This window comes from Squalius cephalus, assembly GCF_949319135.1.
Source record: "Squalius cephalus genome assembly, chromosome: 11".
Classification (NCBI taxonomy): domain Eukaryota; kingdom Metazoa; phylum Chordata; class Actinopteri; order Cypriniformes; family Leuciscidae; genus Squalius; species Squalius cephalus.
This window is the reverse complement of record NC_137132.1, coordinates 10,729,737-10,754,787: the sequence shown is the minus strand read 5'-3', so window position 1 is coordinate 10,754,787 and position 25,051 is coordinate 10,729,737. Positions and strand designations below refer to the sequence as shown.

The window sequence follows — 25,051 nt, the reverse complement described above, 5'->3', positions numbered from 1 at the left end:
AACCGTATTGAACAAGTTCTCCATGTATTTTTATGTTCATCATTCTGCCCTTCTGAGAATCAATCAGGAAAAGCGGATAAAAAAAGAAAGAATTCAACACGACTCAAACATCACGATTCAAGAAGATTCATTTAAACAGATTTATGTATCACCATGTTTATTATATCTGCTGGAAATGCTCCGACATTCCCTTCCACAAACTACATAATTTCTAAGGTTACATGTGTACAAAACAGTCCTTCATAGCAAGAAGTTTCAAGCAAACCTAATTCTCAGTGACATGCAGCCTAATGCTCAGGTCTAGGGTCAGTTAGGAGTAATAATACACCCTCAGTACAGCTCCACTAGTGAAGATCAGTTGCTGATCTGAGAACAGTCTAGGTAGTCTTAGTGCACTCATTGTCTTTGTAATAAGGCTGGATGGCAGCCCTTATCAGTCCTCATAAGATGACGTCCATTCTCAGAGGGGACGTCACCCGCACCTGCAGGCCAAACCGACGAAAAGATACTGGAAAACACCAGTAATATATTTATTCTCAGTAATATGTAAAAAAAAGGGGATCTGAAACTAAAAGTCACAGGATACAAAACCGAAAAAAAAAAAAAAATCCAACCACTAAATTAGATAGGTATTTATCTCGGCATTTCGTATCATGACTAATACATTTCTCTTGAACGCTATCACAACGTCAGACATGGGGATTCATAGCTTGATGTCAGTATGCCGTGTATGATGAACTACATATGGTTCACGATAGTTGACTAGTTGATAAGTGAGGTTGACGGACTCATTTTTTATCACGCTAACTGTGTGCTGCACTTTAGTTGTTAAGTTGTGGGTGACATTTTGTGGCAAAAAGGTCCAATGTTTATTTTTAATAGCAGATGTATCACCGACAGGGGCGGGTGTTGTGAGGTTTTCGCGTGCAGCCGTCATAGCATTTTGGTTTTGAGTGGTGGTGAAACCAACTGTTTTTGTGTGCAGATCTCAGAGCCTAGGCTGCCTACAGAGATGCGGTTTTTTGACGGCATGCTTAATGCGGCGGGCAGCTAGCGGATCGTTAGGAAAGATTAGATGAATGTGATCATTTATGTCTGGGCCTGAAATCACTGATACAACCTTTAAACGTGTGAAATCTCCGAAACTCCCAATCACTCGGATACCTAATGAAATGACCCACGTCATTTTGAAGAGCGTCTTTAAATGTAACCGCACCTTAAGATAGTTTAGACCATAAAAACATCTCATAATTCTTCGCATTCAAAGCACCGCTGTCAGAAAATACACATTCAGAGGAAAGCCTCTGGCCATTGTGTCACGTCTCGCAACGTCCTCCAACAAGTGTTGAGTTTTCAAATACTGTGTTGACTTAAACTTTTATAAACAAGATCTTGAAAATGTGCGGTCATAAGCGAAAAAAGGTCCATTGTCTGTTGTCAATAGTGTAGCAATGTGTCGTCAGAGCCGATAGCCTCATGGGCAGCGCTCCAACATACAGGGGTGCATTTCCCAATAAACAACGTGCCTCACTGCTTAACCACCATAATATGATGCATCACAGTGGCAAATGTGACCGCACCTTAAGAAAGACGTCAAATTGCGTGAGGCAAACCCAAAACCAGCCAAATTAAAACAGATTGGCTGACGTATCGATTCTTTAAAAAATTACGTTTTACAGTTCGACTTTGCGTCTATGCCGGGATCAGTTATTTTTCGACCTTAATATGTGCATCTCAGAAACAAGTCATCGCCAGTCCTCTGGCTGAAGGAGTTCGGAGTTCAGAGTTCAGAGGGCCTGCAGTTGGCCACCAAAGACACACGAAGCTACGCTTTCTTACAGAGGGCTACATAACTACCTCCATCCTACGCTCGTGGTGCACTAAAAGTCGCTAAAGTTCTGGCAGGTTCTCTTCATTCCTCTCGTCCGTCACCTCGGTCTCTTCTTCAAAGGATGCTGACACGCTCTGTCAGCCCCTGCATATCAGCGTCCTCGGCACCCTCCTCGTCGTCGTCGGACGCAGGTGGCGGGGGCACCAGGTGAGGGGGGTAGGGCAGCGTGTGATTATGGGCGTACTGCTGCCAGCGGCTGTCATCGCTCTCGTGGGTTATGTAACGCTCCCCAAGCTTTGACTCCAGCTCTCGGAGGTCCAACCAGGCCTGGTAATCCTGAAAGAGTGGACAGGGGCGGTGGGAGGTTGAGAGAGAAAGAGAGAGAGAGAGAGAGAGCAAATCATTGTAGACAGAAGGACGCCACTGCTAATGATGATCCATTTTGTTTTGCGGTGTCTAAAAGTGCTTTACTTAGGGGATTTATTTGTCGATAATGTAATTTGCTCCTTCAAACATAAAACTCTCTTTTACAGCAAATCCATACTTACATTTTGTCATCTCAGAGGTTGTTTTTCACATTTGTCTTTTCTCCTGCCTTTAACATAATTACGAACCTATTTTCAATTATTTGTGTGAATATAATAGCCTTCTCCTTGTCTCCTTATCCTTGAATCATTTATATTTAAGATTATTACAGTAATATAATATAATATAATGTTATACGATATAATATAATATAATATTTCACATGGCTCTCTCTCTGGAATACTTGATCTTGATTGGTCACTACAATCATCAGAGATGTATTTCTGAAAAATGACAATTGTCCATAGCAACAATAGTAATAATTCTGTAATTTATGGGAAATATTGATTTAATTCATATATATTTGACAAATGAAACCCAACATTTGGTCTCATATTTATCTACAAGAGTAGATAGAGTGATGCCTTAATCTGTAACCATGTTACCTTCAAACCTTTTTTTTTTTATCAGTAACTTTAAACTGTGTTAAAACATTAAAACATTCAAATGTAATCAGATGTTTTTCTTGTTCTTGTTTATAGCCAAAAAAGAATGAAGCTAGTTTTTTTTAAAACTGTATTAAGACGCATCTTAAATTTTAGCAACAGGGCTGAAAAAATTCCAAACCTCATATAAAATAATGATAAAATATAACAGCACATGTAAAAGTTCATTTGACCTCTTGATATAGGCAAAAGGTATTTTTTCATTTCTTTTTTCTTTTTTAAGAGCACAAAGACTTATACACAAAAGACACAATATTCCCTGAAAGCTATATTTGGCACATTTTCCAATAAAGAGCCATTAATAGCATGGATGTGGGTCTGATATAGGCATTACCTGCAGATAGGAATGGCTCAGACTCTTGTCCACACTGTAGCGTTTTCTCATCTTCACTTGGAGCAGGTTATTGATGAGGTCGATAGCTATAGAGATACAGAGATCACACAAACAAAATCTGCATTGATTGGAGCTAAATGATTTACAGCAGCGGACAGAAAATCAAAGGTGGATGGAGCGACTCAACCATCAGCCTTGCTTTTAATGCATCGAATTTCTTTTTGTTTCTATGAAGTAAATTTCCTGGAATAGCCACGCCAAATGCTCTCTATTCAGCTCTATTAACTTTTCATCTGCTTTTATTCTTAATTTGAACTGACATTATATTGTATGACAAATGAGGAGCTCGTATTTATTTGGTTTTAATATTGTAAGTGTACCTTCAGGAGAGATCTGTTTCCACGGGTTAGGTGGGTACATGAAGGCGGCATTGTGGATCTGATCATTGATGTCTTCATCCTCATTGAAAGGGAACGTTCCACTCAGGCTCACATACATGATCACACCAACAGACCACATGTCCAGAGAGCGATTGTATCCCTGGTTCAGGAGCACCTCAGGGGCCAAGTAAGCCGGCGTGCCCACGACAGAACGGCGGAAAGACTTCTCTCCAATGATGCGAGCAAAACCAAAGTCACAAAGTTTCACCTATGTATATGCAGTATGGGTGGGAAGAAGTGTCACAAGAGTCAACAAAGGAGAAATGAAACCTTGCATTATGCAATATAGAAAAAAAGTGCTTTAGTTTGTTTCCCATGCATCTCCATCGGGGCGTTGACATGTTAAAAATGCACTTGGTGAATTCTCTGACCTGTGGGAAAGGATCCGCTGATGCCAATAGCACGTTCTCAGGTTTGAGGTCGCAGTGCACTATGTTTTTGAAGTGAAGGTGCCTCAGAGCAGCCAAAATCTAGAGAGAAGATATTGGTGCAAAAAAAAAAAAAAAAAAGACAATCATCATAACCAAGAACGATAACTATACAAGCATGCACTGCAGCTTTGCCACCTGGGATTTAAATGCTTGAGCTGTTTAAAGTCTAATTTATTGTTCATCAGCTGGGGGAAAAAAAAATGTTCTGAAAGTGATCCAAATTTATAATTCCTCTGTGTTGTTATCATTATAGCTGTGGTGCTATTCTCATTAAAATTAAAACGATCATTCGAGCATAAATTCGTATAACGTCACAGGTTTCCATCTCTTCCAAATGACAGTAGTTATGGAGTGAACGCAGCATAAGCTTGTTGTTTTGGTTCAGGAGGAACTGTAAAAGGTGGCTGCTGTTTCAGTTGCGGCACTTGGTGACTGACGTCTGTCTAACTCTGCATAGCATGAAACGCGCTGAGGATGTGTGATGTCTGCGTGAGCAGGGTTTTATGAAAATACATAAGTTGACAGGCAGGTAGGAAATCTTAGCATTTCATTATCATTGGACGAACATTTGATGGATCCTACACCTTCCACAGAAGATATATATACATATAAATATATTTAGACCACCTAGCTATCAGGATGTGAAGAGACTTTTAACCTGCCTAACAAAAACCTTTTCTGGAACAAATCACCTACCCTGCCTTTAATATTTATTGTAATATTTTTATAGTTACAGTGATCATATTTGGTGTGAACAAGCCTTAAAGGTATAGTTCACTTTGAAATTAAATTTTGGTATGTTTTAGCTTACCTCAAGGGCATCCAAGATGTAGGTGTCTTTTTTTCTGCAGTAGTTTCAATTTTGATATTTTTAGGTCAAACCGTTCTTGTCTGTCAGTCAAATAATGCAGGCCTGTGGTCACTGTCTCAAAGAGCATGCACAGTCCAAATTAAACAATTCCCCATCGTCCAAATTAAACAATTCCCCATCGTAAGTACACATTGATGGCCTAAGACACGAAACGAGCGGTTTGTGTGAGAAAACGCACAGTATTTATATAGTTTTTACCTTTTATAGACAGCCACGTCCGAGTGATCTGAAGGCGCGGGCGCTTCCTATTTTGTGACGTGTGCGCAGACTGGTGCATAGATATATATACAATAGATGCAGCCTTGGCTACGGCAGTTCATTGGAACGAGGCGACATCTAGTGTATATATATCTATGCACCAGTCTGCGCACACGTCACACAATAGGAAGCGCCCGCGCCTTCAGATCACTCGGACGTGGCTGTCTACAAAAGGTAAAAACGATATAAATACTGTTCGTTTTCTCACACAAACCGCTCGTTTCGTGTCTTAGGCCATCAATGTGTACTTACGATGGGGAATTGTTTAATTTGGACGATGGGGAATTGTTTTAATTTGGACTCTGTGCATGCTCTTTGAGACAGTGACCACAGACCTGCATTATATGACTGACAGACAAGAACGGTTTGACCTAAAAATATCAAAATTGAAACTACTGCGGAAAAAAAGACACCTACATCTTGGATGCCCTTTAGGTAAGCTAAAACATACCAAAATTTAATTTCAAAGTGAACTATCCCTTTAATGCTGTGAGAATAGCAGAGTCCACGCTACAACTATAATAATAAAGACACAAAGAAACAATATCATTGGAAACATTAACAAGCCAATCAGAATCCATCCTGCTTTAAAGAGCTCAAGCATTTAAAGCGGCAGACGACAAAACTGCAGCACCTGCTTAGGATAAACAGAATGATAATGTGTGTTCATTTTAGACGCTAATTTAGTTATCTTTATATTTATTGTTTTTGCCCTTTAGAATGATTATTAAAACTTTATAGTTATAGTTAACATTCTTGGTGTGAACTGCCCTCAGAAGCATGTTATATGCTGACCTGCGTGATTAGAAACTTGGTGAGTCTCTCAGGAAGTCGTCCTTTCTCACTCGATAAAATCATCTCAAGCATGTCACCATGAAGTTTTTCCATTACCACAAACACCTTCTCGGGTGTCTCAAACATGCACTCGAGATTCACTATACCCAAGTGTCGCAGGCTCTGAAAGAGAAAGAAAGGACAAGATAAAGAGATGAGTTTAAGTGACTCACATTGTTGTCGCTTATTTGCATTCATGACCTCATGTTAGGTGTCCTCACAATCAGAGGCCACACAGCATGTTTGTTATCATTCAGGTCAATACAAAGGCACTCATTAGCCGCACAGTTCCATGAGTGATGAGATCATTGATTCTCTATCGCCCCCTGCTGGTCACCTGCAGTATGGCTACTTCATTCCTCAGTTGGCTCTCCTGCTTGGTGGGGAACCGAAGCTTGTCGATTACTTTCACGGCTACATCCCGACCAGATTTCCTGTGTTTTCCTGTGTGGGTTGGGAAAATGATAATGATTTGTATATGAAGCATCTTTTGTAAATATCCATTCTTGCATATCATTAGTGGTGCTTGCTAGAGCCATAGACTGTAAAAGGCTAGAGCTCATACTTGGGATGAGGGATCATAAAATATCATAAAGTTTTGGGGGTTTTGAACACCCTGGCAACCACCAATTATACCTAAGTACCTGCACAGCAACATCCAAATGAAATAGTCTAGTTTGAAGTCATGGACATACCTCCATATACCACGCCAAATTGTCCAGAACCTAAAACCTCATCAGCAAAGATCTGGTACACCATTCCAATGTCCTGTTGGGTACATTATCATCATTATTATCTTAATAGTTATCATTATCATAATCACAATCATCTTTGTCATCACCACGTTCTCTCACTCACCACGTTCTCCTGAATCTGGCTGTTAGACACAGATATGCTGACTGATGCCTGCCCTGAAAATCAAAAAGATTAAACAAATTAGCCTTGCTTTATAATCTCAGTATTATACTCGTATAAAGGACAATAACGTTTCAAGGATGATACATTTAATAAATGAACATTTATATGCCAAGTTCTTAGAAATGTAATCTTCATGTTGGTATGAAACGTTTTTGAAAAATGTTTATATAATTTTTTATGACTTAAATTTAAAAACATTCAAGTAAAAAAATTTTTTTTTTTTTTTTTTTAAACAAATATCAGACTTTTACAATGATTTTTTTTAGGATAATGTATTTGACATGAACTAACTATGCATTTTCAATGCATAGTTGCATATATATATTTCAATGCATATATATATATATATATATATATATATATATATATATATATATATATATACCTTTCAAAATCCCATCCCGCCTCGCTTCCTGTCCACTCTATACTATTCTATGACAATAAAGCCAAAAATAAATCTTAAAAAAAAAAAAAAAAAGATCAATATATATTTATCTGATTTAAAAATAAATTTAAGTTTCATTGCTTATTATTTTAAAATAACATTTATCCATACTATTACGCAAAATTCTTTTTTTTTTCGAGAATTTCATCCTTTTAATGGCACATGTTCAGTTAAACCACCAAGAAATTTTTGACTAAGCTCTACAATAATTACCATTGATAATTTCGATTAATGCAGTTTGTTGTATGAACAACATTTTTCATGTATTTCTAAATAGTCCAAATAAAAAAATTGCATCATACTACTGAACTACATCTAAATCCTCCACATAACCAATTTTTTTGTTAAGGTATCATACACTGACATTCCCCCTATTGTGCACGGGATTCATGATTATGTATGTGCTATCACACTTTTCACTCACGGTGAGGGGTGTGACCTTCTGCTGGAGGGTTGTCTTGGAAGATGACTGGCATGAGGGCTTGACGTATAGCAGTCTCCCAGCCTTTGGCAAACTCTCGTCCCACCCCGCTATTGGGTGCAACGCTGCAGGGGGTGAAGGAGATGGGTAGGCCAGACTCGCTGGATGACGGGGACGGGGTGGTGTTGGGGTCCTCACCAACGAAGTAGATCATGGTACCTGTCATAATCTCAAAGCAATGGGGGCTGGTGCCGGCAGGTACGAGAGAGAAATCACGTGCCGGGCGTACCTCCAGGATCTCTGAGAGCGGGATCTCCTGCAGAAGCAGACGAAAGAGGCAAATTAGACACTCAATCATTCAGACAATGTGCACAGAGGTTAATTTCACAACAGGATCTACAATAATTAACTGAAATGATACATCAAACCAGGTAATTCAACATGTGTAGTCACCTCGATGACCAAACAGCTTGTGAAAACCATTCATAATAAATTATTTCATGAACCAAGAATATTCATGCTTCATCTGTCATTGTGAATGCATTATGCATAATGTAATGTGGCATTTCCACATCCGCATTAACACCTTCTTCATGTGCAATTTAGCTCACAGTGTGTATAAACATTCATTAACCCATAAATAGAGATTCTACCTTGTAGTACTTGTTGGTGGTGTCGTTTTGAAATAGGATGATGCATTTGCAGTCCAGGCGCCAGTAGTGTCTCTTCCTCTGTTGGAGGGTGGAGTGAGAAGTCAAAGGTCATAGGTCAACAAGGAGTTGGTGCTGGGGTTCAGCTTCACCCCAGCAGACAGGAGGAAGAAAGCGAAGGGTAAACAGAGCTGAAGAGAAAAGGAGGATGCAAGAGAAACACCAAGAGGAAAGTTAGAAAGAAAAGGCTGGAGGAGTAAAATGCTACACAGGAGGCCAAGAACAGGTCAATATATCAATGTCTAGCCAATTTTTGAAAGAGAACATCCATTCTTTGTGGAAATACTCGTCTAAAAGCACCAAGCACACTATGAATGACATTTATGGCTATTCATTCTTACAAATCAATACCCACTCCAATAGTAATCCAGCAGGGTGCACCAAGAATAGGCAGTGATTTAAAAGCTGAAGATTTGCTGATATTATAGTGCAGATTGAGGCAGAACGCAGAAAGAAATATCAATAGCGATGTTTGGTAGAGAGGTAAGGACAGTGTAAAGACTAGAGAGAAAACTCTAGAATAGTTCACACAAAAATGTATTCATTTACTCATCCTTTATCGTTCCAAACCTAGAATATACTTGTCACTATTTTTCAAATAATTAAAGTGATATGGACTGGGGGTTTCATATTAATGTAGATCATCTTTAAAATATCAGTTAAAAGTAATAAAAATAAAGAACACATTAACGGCTGATTTTAAAGGCAATATTAAAATTGCATTTAAAAAAACCTTTAGACACGCATTTGGCAAAAGTGAATCAATGAATCTACATGCATCAATGATGCAAATGAATCAATGATGCACTGAAAATCATATTAGACAATTAAATAAATATTTAAGTATTAAGTTCATAATTTATTTGTAAATTTGAGAAGTGATTTATTTATTTACAGTTTTCATTTTTAATTAATACATCGATAGTTGAGATCTGCATTTTATTTTGAAGTGGCACAGATCTATTGTTAAATAAAGATAAGATGTTCTTCAAAAGATCACCAATTGGGTTCCACGGAAAGAAAGAAAAAAGTCATATGGATTTGGAACGACATGAGAGTGAATAATGTTAATTTTTGGGTCAACTGTCCCTTTCAGGTCAGCTAGCAGTGAGATGAAGTACCAGTGTGTCCTTGTTGCTGTATTGCACCATCCAGCCTTCCTTGATGGCCGTGCTGGAGCGACGTGTGGTCTGCCTGATGGACTGCACTACTCTCATCAGAGGAATATTAGCACTGGAGAGAGACAAGACAGCAGACAGTCAGGACACACATTCATGAGGTCTGTGTGACAGGCATCCAATAGAGGTACGCAGGCAATTGTATGCTGAATAAAGAGAGACACAACAAAGCAGCATGAATTGCCAGTGAACAGTTTGCGAAAAGCTTATATCTTATAGGTCATCAGTTTTTTTTCTCAGAGGGAAATCTAAAAATGTATCCTACACTATAAGACAAAATAATAGTAGTTGCTGTTCGAATTTTCACACTCGAAGCGAAGGGCTCCATAGAGATGCTATATCTCATTTTAAATTGACCTTTTCATGATTAGCCTACACATTTTTGGTGTGTAAGATTTGCATAAGCCGTATTTATAGTCCAATTTCAATTATAGGTCTGGCCTATTAAATTTCCCTGTCAGCGTTTCTTTTCTTTTAAGTTGCCCGCCCGCATTTTTTGATAATTTTAACAAAAATGTAATGGCCCCCAGAATATTTAGTTGTATGCATATCTGAACATGCAATATATTTTTTATATATCTTTTAAACAACAAGGTACCATTGTATTCTAGCTTCATGCATGCATTCCTTTTTATCAACACTTGAATGTGGGTACGTTTCATTAAAAAATCCAACATTTTGAACAAAAGAATAATCAAAGAATACAACATGCATAAGCAATGCTTTTATCTCGTTTCGTTTTTTGCCTTTGTTTTGATCTGAAGATTCTGGTCTCTTTCATAAAATGCATAATAGCGCCCCCTACCATATAACAGTGAAAACACGCAAAGCCAGAAAATTCTGTCAATGGCGGGGAAGCGTTGTCTCAAATGACGGAAAATCCCACCAATGCCGTGGAAAGATTTAAATACCCGTTAAACACTTTATTCTCACTATTAAACGCCCATTAGCCACTTTATTGTCTTCATTTTTATTTAAAATGAACTCTTCCGAGCTGATAGGCGATGGGAAAAGGGAGAAGAATGAGTTAGGAAAAAGAGATTTGAACTTGGGTTGGTCAAGCTAATGCCAGCCGCCTACGGGGCCGTTCACATGCCTAGTCTTTAAAGTTTGTTATTTTAAATGTAGATTTGCTCCAAGATGGAGGAACAGCTGTTTTATTTCTCTTCTCCAGAAATAAATTTAGTAGCAGAGCTACTGCAAGGGATTTTCGCTGCTGGACATTGCTGAAACTTCCTCATCATGGGGAGCCCCATCTCCCGAGCGCTTTGGAAAGAATGAGAAAGCGGTGCGGCCACTGTTTACCACATGTTTGACGCAACGTGAGCGGCCACTTTCTCTCCATGCTACTGCTCCTGTTATCAGATTGGTTTCTTTTTTCATTTTGTCTGGCTCAACCCGACATTGGTGGGTGGATTAGTGTAAATAGCCTCTGCCAACAAGGTGAGCTATTTGTACTTGGTGTAAATAGACACTCTGTTTTGTTTATTATGAACAGACCTTAAAGTTGTATTTTTGTCTATGTGTGTCTAAAACCTGTCTAACTACCTCTGGTCTCCACTTGCTCCATCCTGGCCGCTGTCTGGGGAGAAAGACCCGGGGATACTACAGGCCTCGTCTGAGTCGTCCATCATAGAAGACTTGTCAGTGTCAGAATACTCATTACTGTAGTCCATCGGCACCTCCGTGTCTGTGCTTGGACTTAATATGTCTGAGAGAAAGACAGAGAGGAAAGAGGTAAAAAAAAAAGTCACACACAAGCATAATGAAGTGACAAACAATAATAACATGTTTGCAGAAGCAACAGTGCAAATATGCCAAATGTGTTAATGTCCATCATGTCAACAATGTTTCTCTCACACTCATTACCAAGAGTCTCTCCCAAACAGTCATTTGGGACCTTGTATGCACATCGCTTGTGGCAGTTGAACTTGCAGTCTAAAAGAAATAAAACAAGTGTTATTAGCAAAATCAAATAAAAATTGTATCAAATATAAATATTAGCAATTAAGATTTTCAATTAACATAATATGCTACTTTTAAATTAACTTCTTTGGATTTACTAATTGTGGGCAGTCAAATATTTATGTGTAATGTTCGTCTCTCTAGACTGAGTTTATGTATTACAAACTAAAAACAGTAAAAAAACAGTAATATTGTGAAATAGTCACAACTCATTGGTACAATATCAGCATGGGTCAATATGCAGGAAAATGAGGAATTCAATAATAGATCATAAACAGATGGTATTCCTAACTGTTCTGTATTACCAATTTGTAAAGTCAGGGCAATGTTTTTTTGTTAGTTTTTTTTTTTAAGTCAGGGTGATGTATTGAGCGAGACTGTCAAACCTTTGCACTGGAGTCCCTGGCGGAAGAGTCCTCTCAGCAGTTTCTTGCAGTACTGACACACAGTGGGGCGCGTGTATGAGTGAACGGCAAATGTGTGCGGGACCTTCACTTTAGTCATGAGGATCTTGTCCAGGTGGACGGGCCGCCCGGTGTAAAAGCGCCTGGCCTCACTGGGGGTGCGGGGCTGGAGAGAGACCAACATTATATTTACAAATCAGATTTCATAATACATATTTATATTGTTATTAAAGTTATTTTAACAAGTATTTATATATGTAAATATGTGTGTGTGTGTGTGTACTGTATATATATATATATATATATATATATATATATATATATATGTGATATATACACACACACACACACACACACATATATATATATATATATATATATATACATGCTTCATCCAAAGCAACTATATATATATATATATATAGATGTACTGTACATATAATTATTATCTGAAAATTCAACAATTCTGAAGTACAGCGCTACATTTTTATTAAAAAAATACACTTGAAATCAAGATGTGCACTTTTTAAATGTATTCATTTAGCAGATGCTTCATCCAGAGCGGTTATTTTTTTTTTATTATTTGTGCCCTCAACAACTGCTGTTTTTATTAAAAAACGTACAGTATGTTTCTTGATTTAAATTTAGTGGAATCCTGAAACCGAGTGTTTGTGTGTCCTGTACCATCTGGGTGTGCGATCGTATGAGGCTGGCATCCTCAGACGTCACGCTGCTGTTGATGCTGCTGAGGGACTCTGAGGTGGACAGACGCAGGGACTGACTGCTGGTGAGGGACGTGGTGGACAGCCGCCGCTTCCTCGCCCCGCTGCAGTTATTGGGAATGCTAAAGGCACAGCGTTTGTGGTAATTCAATCCACAGCCTGCAGGGGGAGACAGTGAGAGGGCAAAAAAATGGACACTTATGTCATGCTTATGTCCATATTTGAAGGATTTAAAAGTGAGCAAGTTAGGTCATGGGAAATAGGCTAGATAAAATCACATGACAGCTCACAAATTTAGCTATGGTTGAATGAACACAAGTATGACCAGTCCCCACCATCGCATTTGAGTCCTTGGCGCACCAGGCCGAAAAGCATCTCGCCGCAGTGATCGCAGAATGCCGGAGCGCGATACGAGTGCACGTTTAATGCGTGCGGACGAATCTGGAAGTCCTCAAATGTGGCAGCAGCTGCGGAATAAGCAACAAAATAGAAAAAAATTAGATCAGGAAACATCAATGCTAATAGCTCAAATGTCATTCAAACCTTGTTTAAGCACAATGTGAATTTTCTTTTGCCTATGTCACGATACGAGGTAAATCCAGCCCTGGTCTGAAGCCATGTGAGTTGGAGTCAGAGATACAGCTCTATCAAATCTATTCTTTCAACATCCTCATCCTTTCACATTTCAATGCTGATTACAATTGATCATCCACTTTGGCTCTCGGACATCAGGCTCACAAATAACAGGAGCTTGTGTGAGTTTCTCTACCAGACAAACAATCAAAACTGGCTGAATGGGACTTTGATATGATCTAGTCAGGTCAGATCTATTCCTTCAATGCAGTGACAAAAGCTATCATTCAGATTTTGACTATTGACTTTACAGCCATTTTAACATTATAGAAAAATGTGCCAAATTTGAGTAAATTACTCTATGTCATTTAAATCTGTTCACTACTGTGTCTTTGAAAGGTGCTTTGATATTAAAATGACTCACAAACACAAACAAGAATACAGAGCCTGTGGATTCATGTTCTGGTGCTTCCTTGAAAATCAGTTTCCATTTGTCACAGCATAATAACATCCCTATGTGTTGCTCTGTATGGGAAAATCTTACAATAAAAAAACACATTTTGTGTGACTGTGGTCAATTTTCATCTTAAAATTGAATAAAACACGCAGTATTCGGCATAAAGAAAAGGAGTTTTTTTACTTTTGAGTTAATTCTCATTATTATTGTTTTTTTTTAATTTTTTATTATTTATATCATATTATAACATTTATTGGTATTTTAAATTAGCCTTGATTTTCATATTTCAGTTTTCATTTAAAAATTTATTTTTATTTTTAGGTAGCTTTAATTTATATTTAAGGTTTAGTCATTTTAGTATTATTTTAGGTTCTCCTTATATTTTTATTATTATTATAATTTTTTTTAACCTTTATTTATCCAGGTAAACTGTTTGAGAACCACTTCTCATTTACAAACATGACCTGGCCAACTGTATTATGACACATTATTATTATCATCATTATTGGTCAATCATTGGGGGGAAAAAAAAATCATTAAATTTTAATAAGTATGATAATGGGAATCAGATTCAGTCAAATTACATTAATGGGAAATTAAAAAAGGCCAACAGTCGCTCATGTCCCAGAAATCATCAAATCTTGATAATGAATGACTTTTATTAGCTTTGTTACAGCAAATTTGAAGGCCTTTTGAGCTACTGGTTAACTCTATGACCCACCGGACAGAACAACCTCGACCAGGTCCCCCTCCTGGATATCCGACACTGCCTTGACCAGCTGCAGGATGTTATTGCTGCTGGTGTCGTGCTTGAAGAGGAGGATCTTGTCATAAATCCCATAAAAGCCACATTCAGGAAACTGGACAAAACAAAAGAAAGCGGGATAAATTGATTAGCGTCATTTATGGTGCATATACATATCCACTGCACTCCACTGATGTAATATTTCTCTTTTCCTGTTGTCAGCAACCGTCACTGCACTACAGCAGCTCAACACAACCACAACATCCTTCATAGATTTTTGGCTCATGGTCAAACATGGCGAATCCAGCATTTTGGAGTCAGTTACTGGGAATGGTGGTCATCATGTTACTGAAGAGCCATCTGCAAAGGTTCCCGATGGTGTAAAATGGGTGGCACTTTTGCAGTTGTACCCACCAGGGAACTCCTCTCTTATTTGTGCAAGTGTTTCACGTCAAGAGGTGTGTGTGAGTGTGAGTGTGTGTGTGTGTGGGGGGGGGGGGGTTGTTTTTTGCTTCTGCCAGCTGCATTTTTGAAGATTTCCTGTTGTTGCAGAGAAGAGCTTTTAATTTTTGTAGCTCTGCTGAGTCGAGAGCTGCCGTAATTTTTCTGAACGGATTTAGAGGTTTCATGTTGTTTTAGGAGCTTGTATTAATTAATAAATATGTAATTTTCCTTTAACTTATGACAGTCAAAATTTATGTGAAAAATGTCTGTTCATACATGTGGGTCATTTATTCATAGTGAAGTATTGTAATAAGGAGGCAACAGGATATATAGCCTACTATTATTCATTAACACCAGAAGTAGTATAACTTTTTTAAGTCAGTATTACACTAATGATAACGAACATATTCATTTGCCAAACATTGTGCGGTTTCTTGCCTTTGCCATTAAACATTCTAGTCATCGATTTTGTCCAAACATATAAATTCTGTCATCATTTACTCACCATATGTTGTTCCAATCCTTTTGTGGAACATGAAAGAAGATATTTTAAAGAATGTCTGTGCAGTCCATACAATTAAAGTCAATGGGGCCCAATCAGGGTTGCCAGGTCTGCGGAACAAACCTAGCCCAATGGCCAATCAAAAATGGGGGGTGTAAGGGGGAAAGTAAATGATGACAAAATTTTTATTTTGGGGTGGACCAAAAATCACGCCATTAAGAGTGCATCAAAATGTGTTTTGTTTTGTGTCACAATGTGTCACAATCAAACCTTTGCAAAGAGGCTGTTATTGAAGAACAGTTTTCTACAAACCTACTGAATCCGACAGAAAACCAATAGCCCGTAAAACTTTGTATCTCATTATATATGCAAAGACAAAGTTTACTTTGGTCAGCGAGAGGATGAAAACGGTAATCTAATATTAGCCTACACTACCAATGATTTTAGGGCATGAAAACCTTGACTAACATTATTAATGGGCCTCAACTGAAAACAAAAAAAGAAACTGATCAAAAATGTATGACTTGAACCCTTTAAGGACTTTCAATCGCAGCTTGGAGCATTTTCAAAACCATAAACATTAAACCAACAAAAATAATATACATCCAAAGCCTTTTGATCACCAGGCATGTAGAGCAGCAGAAGAACAGCTCTTTGATGAAGATCTTGCAGGGGGATTCCAATGCAGAACCCATTTGGGCTAATTAGCATGTGATCTGGCATTGTGGATTCAGTTGGTTGCCTTTCATTTTGGGCTGACAGCTGTGACCGTGCTAAAATATAAGCCTGAGAGCCAGTCGGGTGTGATACCCGAGCACTTCTGCATTACAGCCGTCGCCTGCCAATCATTGTAGAGTGCAATCCCAATTGGCACCAAGCAACTACCTGGCAAGAGAAGATTAGCTACCTGAACAAGCCAACTTGGACCGACTTCGAAATGAGAAAGCTGGGCAGAGTCAATAGCATGACATAGGTGCAGTGTTACATATAAAGGATGAAGGAACAACAAGAATGAAAAAAGATATAGCTGCCCCATACCGCAGGTCAAAGGAGTGTGGGACGTGGGGTTGATAATGTCAGTCAAATGCATAGGGCCTTATCGTTGGAGCAGATCTCCTGAATATTTTATAATGTCCCATTCATTGCATGTCATACAAGTCAGTGAGCTAGAAGCCATCACAACAGCAGCCTAAATGAAGGGCCCTCTCCTTGTGTCTTTGTGGATGTGCGACTGGAGAAAGTCAATGGGATTTTCCACTGCGGAACATGGAATAATGGATGATATCCATGGATGATATCATTCCATTGACTTCTATTCATTCGCATGCGAATGTGGGAGACAGAAAATACAAGCTCATGGAAATTTGCGGCATTTCAAAGTTTAAGTGGTAAACTCGATTCACAGACAACAAAAAAGACAGCAGTGAGAAAACAGCAGTAAAGAAAGCATCTGATCATAGTGATGTGGGTATGTTTTCATGAGCTCTGCACTGTTCTCCAGTTAAGTCATGTCACGTTGATTTATATACAACTTTATAACATAGATTGATTTATAATAAGCAGATTTACTCTATCAAACATGAAAAAACAGTGTCCATGTCTCTTTCAATAAGAATTTCAATAGAACTTCAATTTCTATTAAATTAAAAAAGCAGCTCTCCAGTGTGTTCATGTTTTTACTCGCATCTAACCTCGACGGACTGAACAGAAGAAATGAACCACAGAAGATTTCCATGTCAAAGAAGGCGGAGCCTCAGAACCACACCTATCTATTACAAAAATCACCACAGACCAATGGTAGGTCAAAGGTGTTTACCAGCTGGAACAACTTTTCAGGAACGTTTCGATCTCACAGAAAGAACTCCAAACGAATGTCGTTTTGGCCTTATTTTTTTTCATGAAAACGTCACACCGGGTCATTCTTTGATTAAGTACAGTAGTTAACATTTGTGGATCAAAACCTTCATTCAAAGTTATACATGAATTTTGAACAATACCTTTCTTGTCTTAGGACAACTTTGAACTTTTTTGATCCACTTAAAATGTTGACTACTGTATATTGCTGCCTTTAAAATTAAGCGTAGCGTCAGTTCTGGCAGGTCACGTTAGTCAAGCTCGCATCAGCTGACTCTCAGCCGATGCACGTCTACCTATAGGAATACGACGCCTATCACTGTATACGTATATAAGCTCCTTCAGTATTATCAGCAGCCATCGCGTTTCTCAGGAGCTCATTGAATGACAAAATGTGATTCACTCTCCATTCATCTCTTAAAGTCTTAACAAAGCTAAGCTAAGTTCCTTTTTAATGCTCATTGCTAAAAGCTATCAGGGTATTGGCAACATACTTGTTGCTAATGCTATCCGTGTTGCTTGGGCTTATCTAGTCGTTTTGCAGCACAGATTCAATCAGCTTGCGATGATAGTTAGTTAGGAAATAACAATTCATGGTGCAAACGGAATAATTTCTGCTGTGGCACAGCTCTAAAAAGACATAGTAAACAGTCACTATTCAGTTGAGTCAGTTCAGCGTTGATTACGTCTGGTATCGGACACGCTTGGTCTATCTAGTTCTTGGAAACATGGCGTTCTTAAACCTATAGTGTATTGGAAATATGATTGCTCTAAAGGCTATCTGTTGTTATTGAAACATGCTTGTTCTTAAAGGGTTAGTTCACCCAAAAATGAAAATTCTGTCAGTAATTACTCACCCTCATGTTGTTCCAACCCCGTAAGACCTTCGTTCATCTTCGGAACATAAATTAAGATATTTTTGATTAAATCTGAGAGCTGGATCACTCCTCGATAGGCTGCTAGGTGACCGAAACTTGCTGGCCCAGAAAAGTTATTAAAGAGATCGTTAATATAGTCCAAGTGACTACAGTGGCTTAATCTTAAGTATATCAAGCGACGAGAATACTTTTTGTGCGCAAAAACAAACAAAAATAACGACTTTATTCCACTATTCATTTCCTTCTCTCTGGGCCTCGTAGTGTTTTTGCGCTGCGCGTCTGTGTTGCACGTCATCACGCATCACACACATGACCAGCTTCGGCCAATTGTGAGCCTACGTGGTGACGTGTAACACAGACGCGGTACGCAAAAACACTACGTGAACCAACTAGAGGCCCAGAGAGAAGGAAATGAATAGTGGAATAAAGTCGTTATTTTTGTTTGTTTTTGCGCACAAAAAGTATTCTCGTCGCTTGATATACTTAAGATTAAGCCACTGTAGTCACTTGGACTATATTAACGATCTCTTTAATAACTTTTCTGGGCCAGCAAGTTTCGGTCACCTAGCAGCCTATCGAGGAGTGATCCAGCTCTCAGATTTAATCAAAAATATCTTAATTTATGTTCCGAAGATGAACGAAGGTCTTACGCGGTTGGAACAACATGAGGGTGAGTAATTACTGAAAGAATTTTCATTTTTGGGTGAACTAACCCTTTAAGGCTATTTGGTAGCTACTGGAAACATGCTTGTGCTTATCTGGTTGCTATTGGAAACATGCTCAGATTTGTTTTAAAAGTTTAAAGGGGGGCGCGACCAAAAAAGTTTGAGAACCACTGCTCTAAAAGCTGCTAGTTGCTATTGGAAACATTGCTGTTTTAAGGTTATTTAGCCCAGTCGTTATTTGGAACATGGCTGTGTTGTAGACTTATATCTGGTGTCATTGTCACATGATATGCTGAGATTATCCAGGTATCAGCAAAATGCTTGTCGTTGTTTCAGCGACATTGCTATCAGCACTGTACTGGTTGCTGATGCAAATGTTATATATGCTCATTATTTAGGCTTCTAGTATTATATTGAGCATACTGTACTAAGCGGCATGCTGTGGTAATCAAAACGTTGTTTTAGCCTTATCTGGTTGCACAGAATAAACAATGAGCTTTTTTTTTTTTTTCAATCCGATTACTGCAACATGCTGTGTTAAAGGTAGCACATGGTGGCTAAAGCTTATCTAGATTATTGGTAGCATATTGTGCAAAATACACTTTAGGTTTGTTCACCGCAGAGGTTTGTCCTTCAACACTAATAACAGCGTAGCATGATGATCCCGTGAATGAGTGTGGAATCATGGCAGACGTCATCTTCACCTCCACAACCAATGGAATTCAGTACGATGAGAGCAGAAATTATTTTCATGAATGAGGAAGCACACAGTACTTCATTGCTTAGCAGCGCACTGCATATGACTCAGAGCACAGGGTGTATGCTTCCCTGACCGGACTACACTAGTTTTAATACTAGTCCTATGGTCATAACATGCTTGTTGTATCAGATTTTGTTGCCACTAGTCAGAGCTATTGCTGTAGGGTGTATGCTTCCCATGCCAAACTACACTAGTTTTAGCAATAGTTCTGCGATTATACAACATGCTTGTTATACTGTTAAACTGTTAAATTGGCTACAGCAACACGCTGTTGCAATGTGGCTTGCTCCACAAGCTTGCTCCAGTTTGGGGTGATGCTTCCCCCATAAGATTTGATCTATAGTACTCAACATATGCCACTAACATCAGGATGTATTAACCATTAAAACAGCATCAGTCGTGTTGGGGGTAGTGTGTATAAAATATATATATATATATATATATATATAAAACCATATTTTCGCTGTCAGTTTGTGTTTGGGGGATATTGGCATATGGTTTTGTTTTGGGGCTTATTGCCCAGAACAAAACCATACAGCCAATCCTAAATGTATGCTATTTATCAATCGTATTTGACGATAGCGTTCCTAACAGAAATTAAGCGTATCGTCAGTTCTGGCAGGTCACGTTAGTCAAGCTCGCATCAGTGACTCTCAGCTGATCCACGTCTACCTATAGGAATAAGAAGCCTATCACTGTATACATATATAAGCTCCTTCAGTATTATCAGCAGCTATCGCGTCTCTCAGGAGCTCATTACCCTCCTCCATCCCCAGTTCCTCCTCTCGTCCAGTCAGTATGGCATTCTGATTCCCCCTAAAATGCAACACATGCTCTCATGTATATGAAGAGTGTGCAAGTCACATATTTTAGGAACAGTGTGAAAGTGAATAGCACATAACAGGCACAATACTGGTATAAACATGAATATATATATTGATACAATATGCGTCATGACTAAACTTCATCGTTTTTAAATACCTCCGTTTTGACAGTCCACACTACAATGCGAAAACAGGCTTTTTAAATGTATCCACTTTGGAGAGCATTTTCAAAAAGCTTTGTTTTCATTAAAACGCTGTTTCAGTGTGGACAGAACGGAGAGAAAAAGTTGCGTTTTCAAATGAAAACGTATTAGTGTGGACAAGGCCTAAGTCACATTACGACCTTGCAGCGTCCGCAGACATTTTGTATACTAGTCTAGTGTGATTGCAGCTTAACCAACACACAAAAATGCATTCATGCGTAAAGAATCCTGTAAATAAGTAAAACCAGGTTTAAGGTTCAACCAGAATCGGTGCGCTTGTCTTGCATCCAAGGTGGAGTTTTAGTGGGACTTTCCAATCACTGACATGCTAATGAACGATGTACAATCCGGCAGGGGATCATGTTGATGTTGTGATACAAGCATGGAAAAATAATTTACAAAACAAGAACGAGGGATGTGAGAAAACAAAACCCAGATACGACATCAGAGAGCTTCAAAGCTCCCCGCAGTTGCGGAAGACAGGAAGAAACAAACTGAGACAAAAAGAAAGAGAAAGAGTATAGAGAATCACTACACTCCAAACCCCAAACAACACCTTTCCACCCAGTTCCTGTTTTTTTGACTGCCAGAATTAGGATTCCCATGTGTTCCTTTCAGAGCACATGTGGTTAACCTCCACCTCATTTAGAGGAAGAGATGGACCAAGGTCCCAGCCTTCCGCCCAAAATTCTCCCTCCCTCTGCCTGAAGCTTCCACAAGAAAGTCAACAACCCTCCATATTGTCTATTTCCAGAGGCTTGAGCTGCTGCCAAAGATTATAGTCCACACCCGGCATGCTACCGCAACTTCTAACCAGCCTCTAAACAAGCTTGACAGCAGCAGGCGGCCTCAAGCAAAAACCGTACCGCTCTTGCTGAAATGGGCAAAGGTTGTTCAGAATTTGTCTGCAGAACTTGTCTGCCATTAATGAAGCTGCTTCACATATTATATCTGCTTTAGTGGTTGATGAGTCAAACGATTATTTAGGCTATGTCCCATTATAGAACTATAGAATAAAACTGTTACATTCTCAGAATGGCTTCAGCTTGTTCACTGACTGACTTCTGCATATTTAACACAAAAAAATACAAGCTCTAAATCTGATTTGCTGATGGTGTGGGCTGCTACAATGAACACTTTGGAGAAAGAAACAATTAGGCTACTGTATTTGGAAGGTTGGTGGAATCTAATATATAAAATATACTAGCAAGATTTGTTGAGGCACATGGCAAGAAATAAAGGAAAACATCCATGTGCTGAAATGTACAATAGGCTACATTTTTTTCAGGGTTACGTTTGTGGAATAACTAATATTTATTACTTTTAGAAATACATTTTGATTATAATATTTACACATTTATACATATGGCACATATGTCATGCATAAGTCACTGGTAGCTGGAAGCATCGGAATAGAGAATGGGCTTTAAGTGCATTAACAACAATATATTGAGTAGCTTACAATTGGTATATAAAAAGAGCAGTAACAAACAGAACTGATGCATTTGAAAATTCAAATGAATAGGGGGAAAAATAGTGACAAAATTAAATTTCTTGACAAATAATCTTAGAAATGGAAAACAGCATAGAAATGGGATTAAAGAGGTTTTTCTAAGTAAACAAACAACCCAAGTTTATTGGTGAAGCATTTCTGCAAAATTATATTACATTGCTTCTGTCAAGTTTCAGAACACTTTCAAAGTGAAATGTCCAGTGAATGGCACTAAAATCCCGTTCAGTCAGTTTTATCTGAAACAGATGAACGTGTATCTGGCAAAAATTGTGTGGCATATGGTGGCAGTTTGGAAATTAAATGCCCGGTTAGTGGCGCTAAAAGTTCATTAGTTTACATGCACTACGCACTCTGGTTATGAGGTCATAAACCATATTAAAATAAGTCTTTATTTATTGATAATCTGCTCCTGATATCATAATTTGTGTGTAAAGGAGCAAAAGTTGATGGTGTTTTACTGCATTGATTTGAAAGTATAGGTATATGTTGGTAGAGGCACTTTTTCCAATGAGCCTAGGTTGCATGTAAACATCTTAATTTTAGCATCTCTTTTTTCATGTGCAATAATCACTATTGCTGTACATACATAGTCAATTTAATAAGAACATTGATGGTCTAAAACAATACACTCAAATAAGATGTGCATTATTCAACTGCCTGCATGCTTTAACTACAACAAGCACTTGCGGCTTGCTACTATGTACTAACCCAATGCTACTTTTATTAGCCAATTAAACTGGTGGCAAATATTATGTTTTTCCAGACCACTGTGGGATTTTACAGTTTGGACCTAAGGCCAAACTATCGGCCACAAATCGCTCGGCTACATATGTATCCTCAATTGTTCTTACGCATGTTTGCACAGTGGCACAGACAATAGATGCTGGTGCAATCATATCTGCCATTCCCTGGGCTTTGCTTGGAGACAGCGCAGTGTTTCTATGGGTGCTTTGTGTTGACTAGGATTGTGTTTCCCACATGGTCTCGGGCGGCTGCGCCCATTATGATTCAGATGAATTATGGAAACATTTGCCCTCTTCTCTTCTCTTCTCTTCTCTTCTCTTCTCTTCTCTTCTCTTCTCTTCTCTTCTCTTCTCTTCTCTTCTCTTCTCAGCACAGTCTACACAAACACCTATCACAACATCCGTCAGGACTTTGACCCTGTGCTGTCTCACCAGACATGAGCACGTTGACATAAAACCACACGCTATAAATAGCCAATGCCCTCTGCTTACATGTAATATTGCAAATCTCTGGACTGACTTAAAGTAATAAAGATGAGTGACATTTATTTGCACTTCCAAGTGTGAACTGTATTCTCCCTCCTCATATTACCAATCAAATGCCAATAAAGGGTGATCCCCAGTGCGCTCCAGGGATTTGGGCTGATGTGGCAACAGCTTCTAATAAAAATCTAGTATCAAATAAACTGCACCGTTGATCTCCCAATGCGACGACTAGCTTTTTTAAAGTAGTTCAGATTGTGAAGCAGACATCAAAGCTGCAAGTGAACAATCCACGAAAATAATGCAATATTTCACTATTCACTTGCAATATTAGTTGTCTTTATGGCCAATAACCATAAAGTGTCTTATTATAAAATGTATGATATTGTATCATGCATGTATTATTTTGACATGTTTGATATGTTGACAGTCAAAAAAAAAAAAAAAAAAAAAAAAAAAAATATATATATATATATATATAATTAAATATTATAATATATATAAATATATAATAAATAATATATATAAAAAGTTTCTCGTCTCTGTGGAGAAAATTTAAAAAAAACTTTAATTTTTCATCATTAAATTGGTTTACTTTTAATAAATAGCAATTAATTCTAAGCTACAGTTAAAGGTTGTCTAAGCGATCCCGGGAGACGTTTCTTCTTGTTGACATTCGAATTATTGTCAAACAAAACGGAGGCTAGCTAGACCCTCCCTCCTCCTCATCCGCGCACTAACCCCCGAACCCCACCCCCACATCATTCTTGTCGGTTATTGGCTGGAACAGTTTGTTATGTTTCGTGCTGCGGGTCGCTCTGTTTGTTGCTCAGTTTGTTTTTGTTGCAGTTTGTGGAGCCTGTGGTGTCTACAGAGACCGCGTTTTTTTACAGTGTGTTCAGGGGACATGCAGCTAGCGGATAGTGAGGAGATGTTTGCGGTATGTGACAAAAAATGTTTTGGCCTAAAAAACGCATGACATGACTTAGAGCACCTTTAAGTTACTAGGCTAACATAAATTAAGTAACTGGAACACGAACACAAATTAAAGTTATAGTCTTTTGACTACTTACAATAATAATAATAATCAGATGTTAATACTAAAGTACTTTGTAATGTACAATGGTACTTTAATGGTAAAGTACGATTCAGGGTACTTTAAAGAATTTAGTCCACCATTGTAGTCTTTTTGTTTTATTTTTCGATATACTGCTTACTTTATTTAACTTTGTCCTCTAATGAAAGACATATGGACATGCGCACATAGCGGCCTTTCACCCCTTTCACTTCAAACAGGCCTCGCAAAAGAGGGGCATCCGCTTGCACTCAAAAAAGAGGGCTGTGTACACAACACCGTGCTCAACTAAAAACAAAACTTTTTATGCATTTTGGCTGTTAATCTACATGACAACAGCGTTTAGGGGGACTGAAAGCGTAAACTTTACAATCAACAAAAAAACAGCATGGAATCTTAATAACTGAATCCACCAGTAGGTGGCAGCAAATCATTGTCAAAACGAGTGAGTTATTAAGGGCACAACAACGATGTCCTAAAAACAGAAACGTTTTTCCTTTACGGTTTTCGCGTACAGACGACAACGTTGTTAAAACGAT

The 25,051-nt window shown here is 38.4% G+C and overlaps 1 protein-coding gene across 2 annotated transcripts in view; it reads right to left on the bottom strand.

Moving 5' to 3' along the window:
• Nucleotides 1–140: 140 nt before the first annotated feature.
• prkd2 (protein kinase D2) overlaps nt 141–25,051 on the bottom strand; it is a 40,970-nt gene continuing 16,059 nt past the window's right edge. For both annotated transcript variants that reach the window (XM_079885074.1, XM_079885075.1), the window contains exons 2-18: nt 14,545–14,683; nt 13,129–13,260; nt 12,756–12,952; nt 12,054–12,237; nt 11,572–11,640; nt 11,251–11,413; nt 9,646–9,757; nt 8,468–8,545; nt 7,818–8,130; nt 6,889–6,941; nt 6,726–6,798; nt 6,368–6,474; nt 5,992–6,153; nt 4,008–4,106; nt 3,577–3,844; nt 3,197–3,282; nt 141–2,167 (exon numbers count right to left, since the gene is read on the bottom strand). In XM_079885074.1, the coding sequence (XP_079741200.1) occupies nt 1,946–2,167; nt 3,197–3,282; nt 3,577–3,844; nt 4,008–4,106; nt 5,992–6,153; nt 6,368–6,474; nt 6,726–6,798; nt 6,889–6,941; nt 7,818–8,130; nt 8,468–8,545; nt 9,646–9,757; nt 11,251–11,413; nt 11,572–11,640; nt 12,054–12,237; nt 12,756–12,952; nt 13,129–13,260; nt 14,545–14,683 (2,457 nt within the window). In that variant the 3' untranslated portion in view covers nt 141–1,945. The remainder of the gene's footprint in view (nt 2,168–3,196; nt 3,283–3,576; nt 3,845–4,007; nt 4,107–5,991; nt 6,154–6,367; nt 6,475–6,725; nt 6,799–6,888; nt 6,942–7,817; nt 8,131–8,467; nt 8,546–9,645; nt 9,758–11,250; nt 11,414–11,571; nt 11,641–12,053; nt 12,238–12,755; nt 12,953–13,128; nt 13,261–14,544; nt 14,684–25,051) is intronic.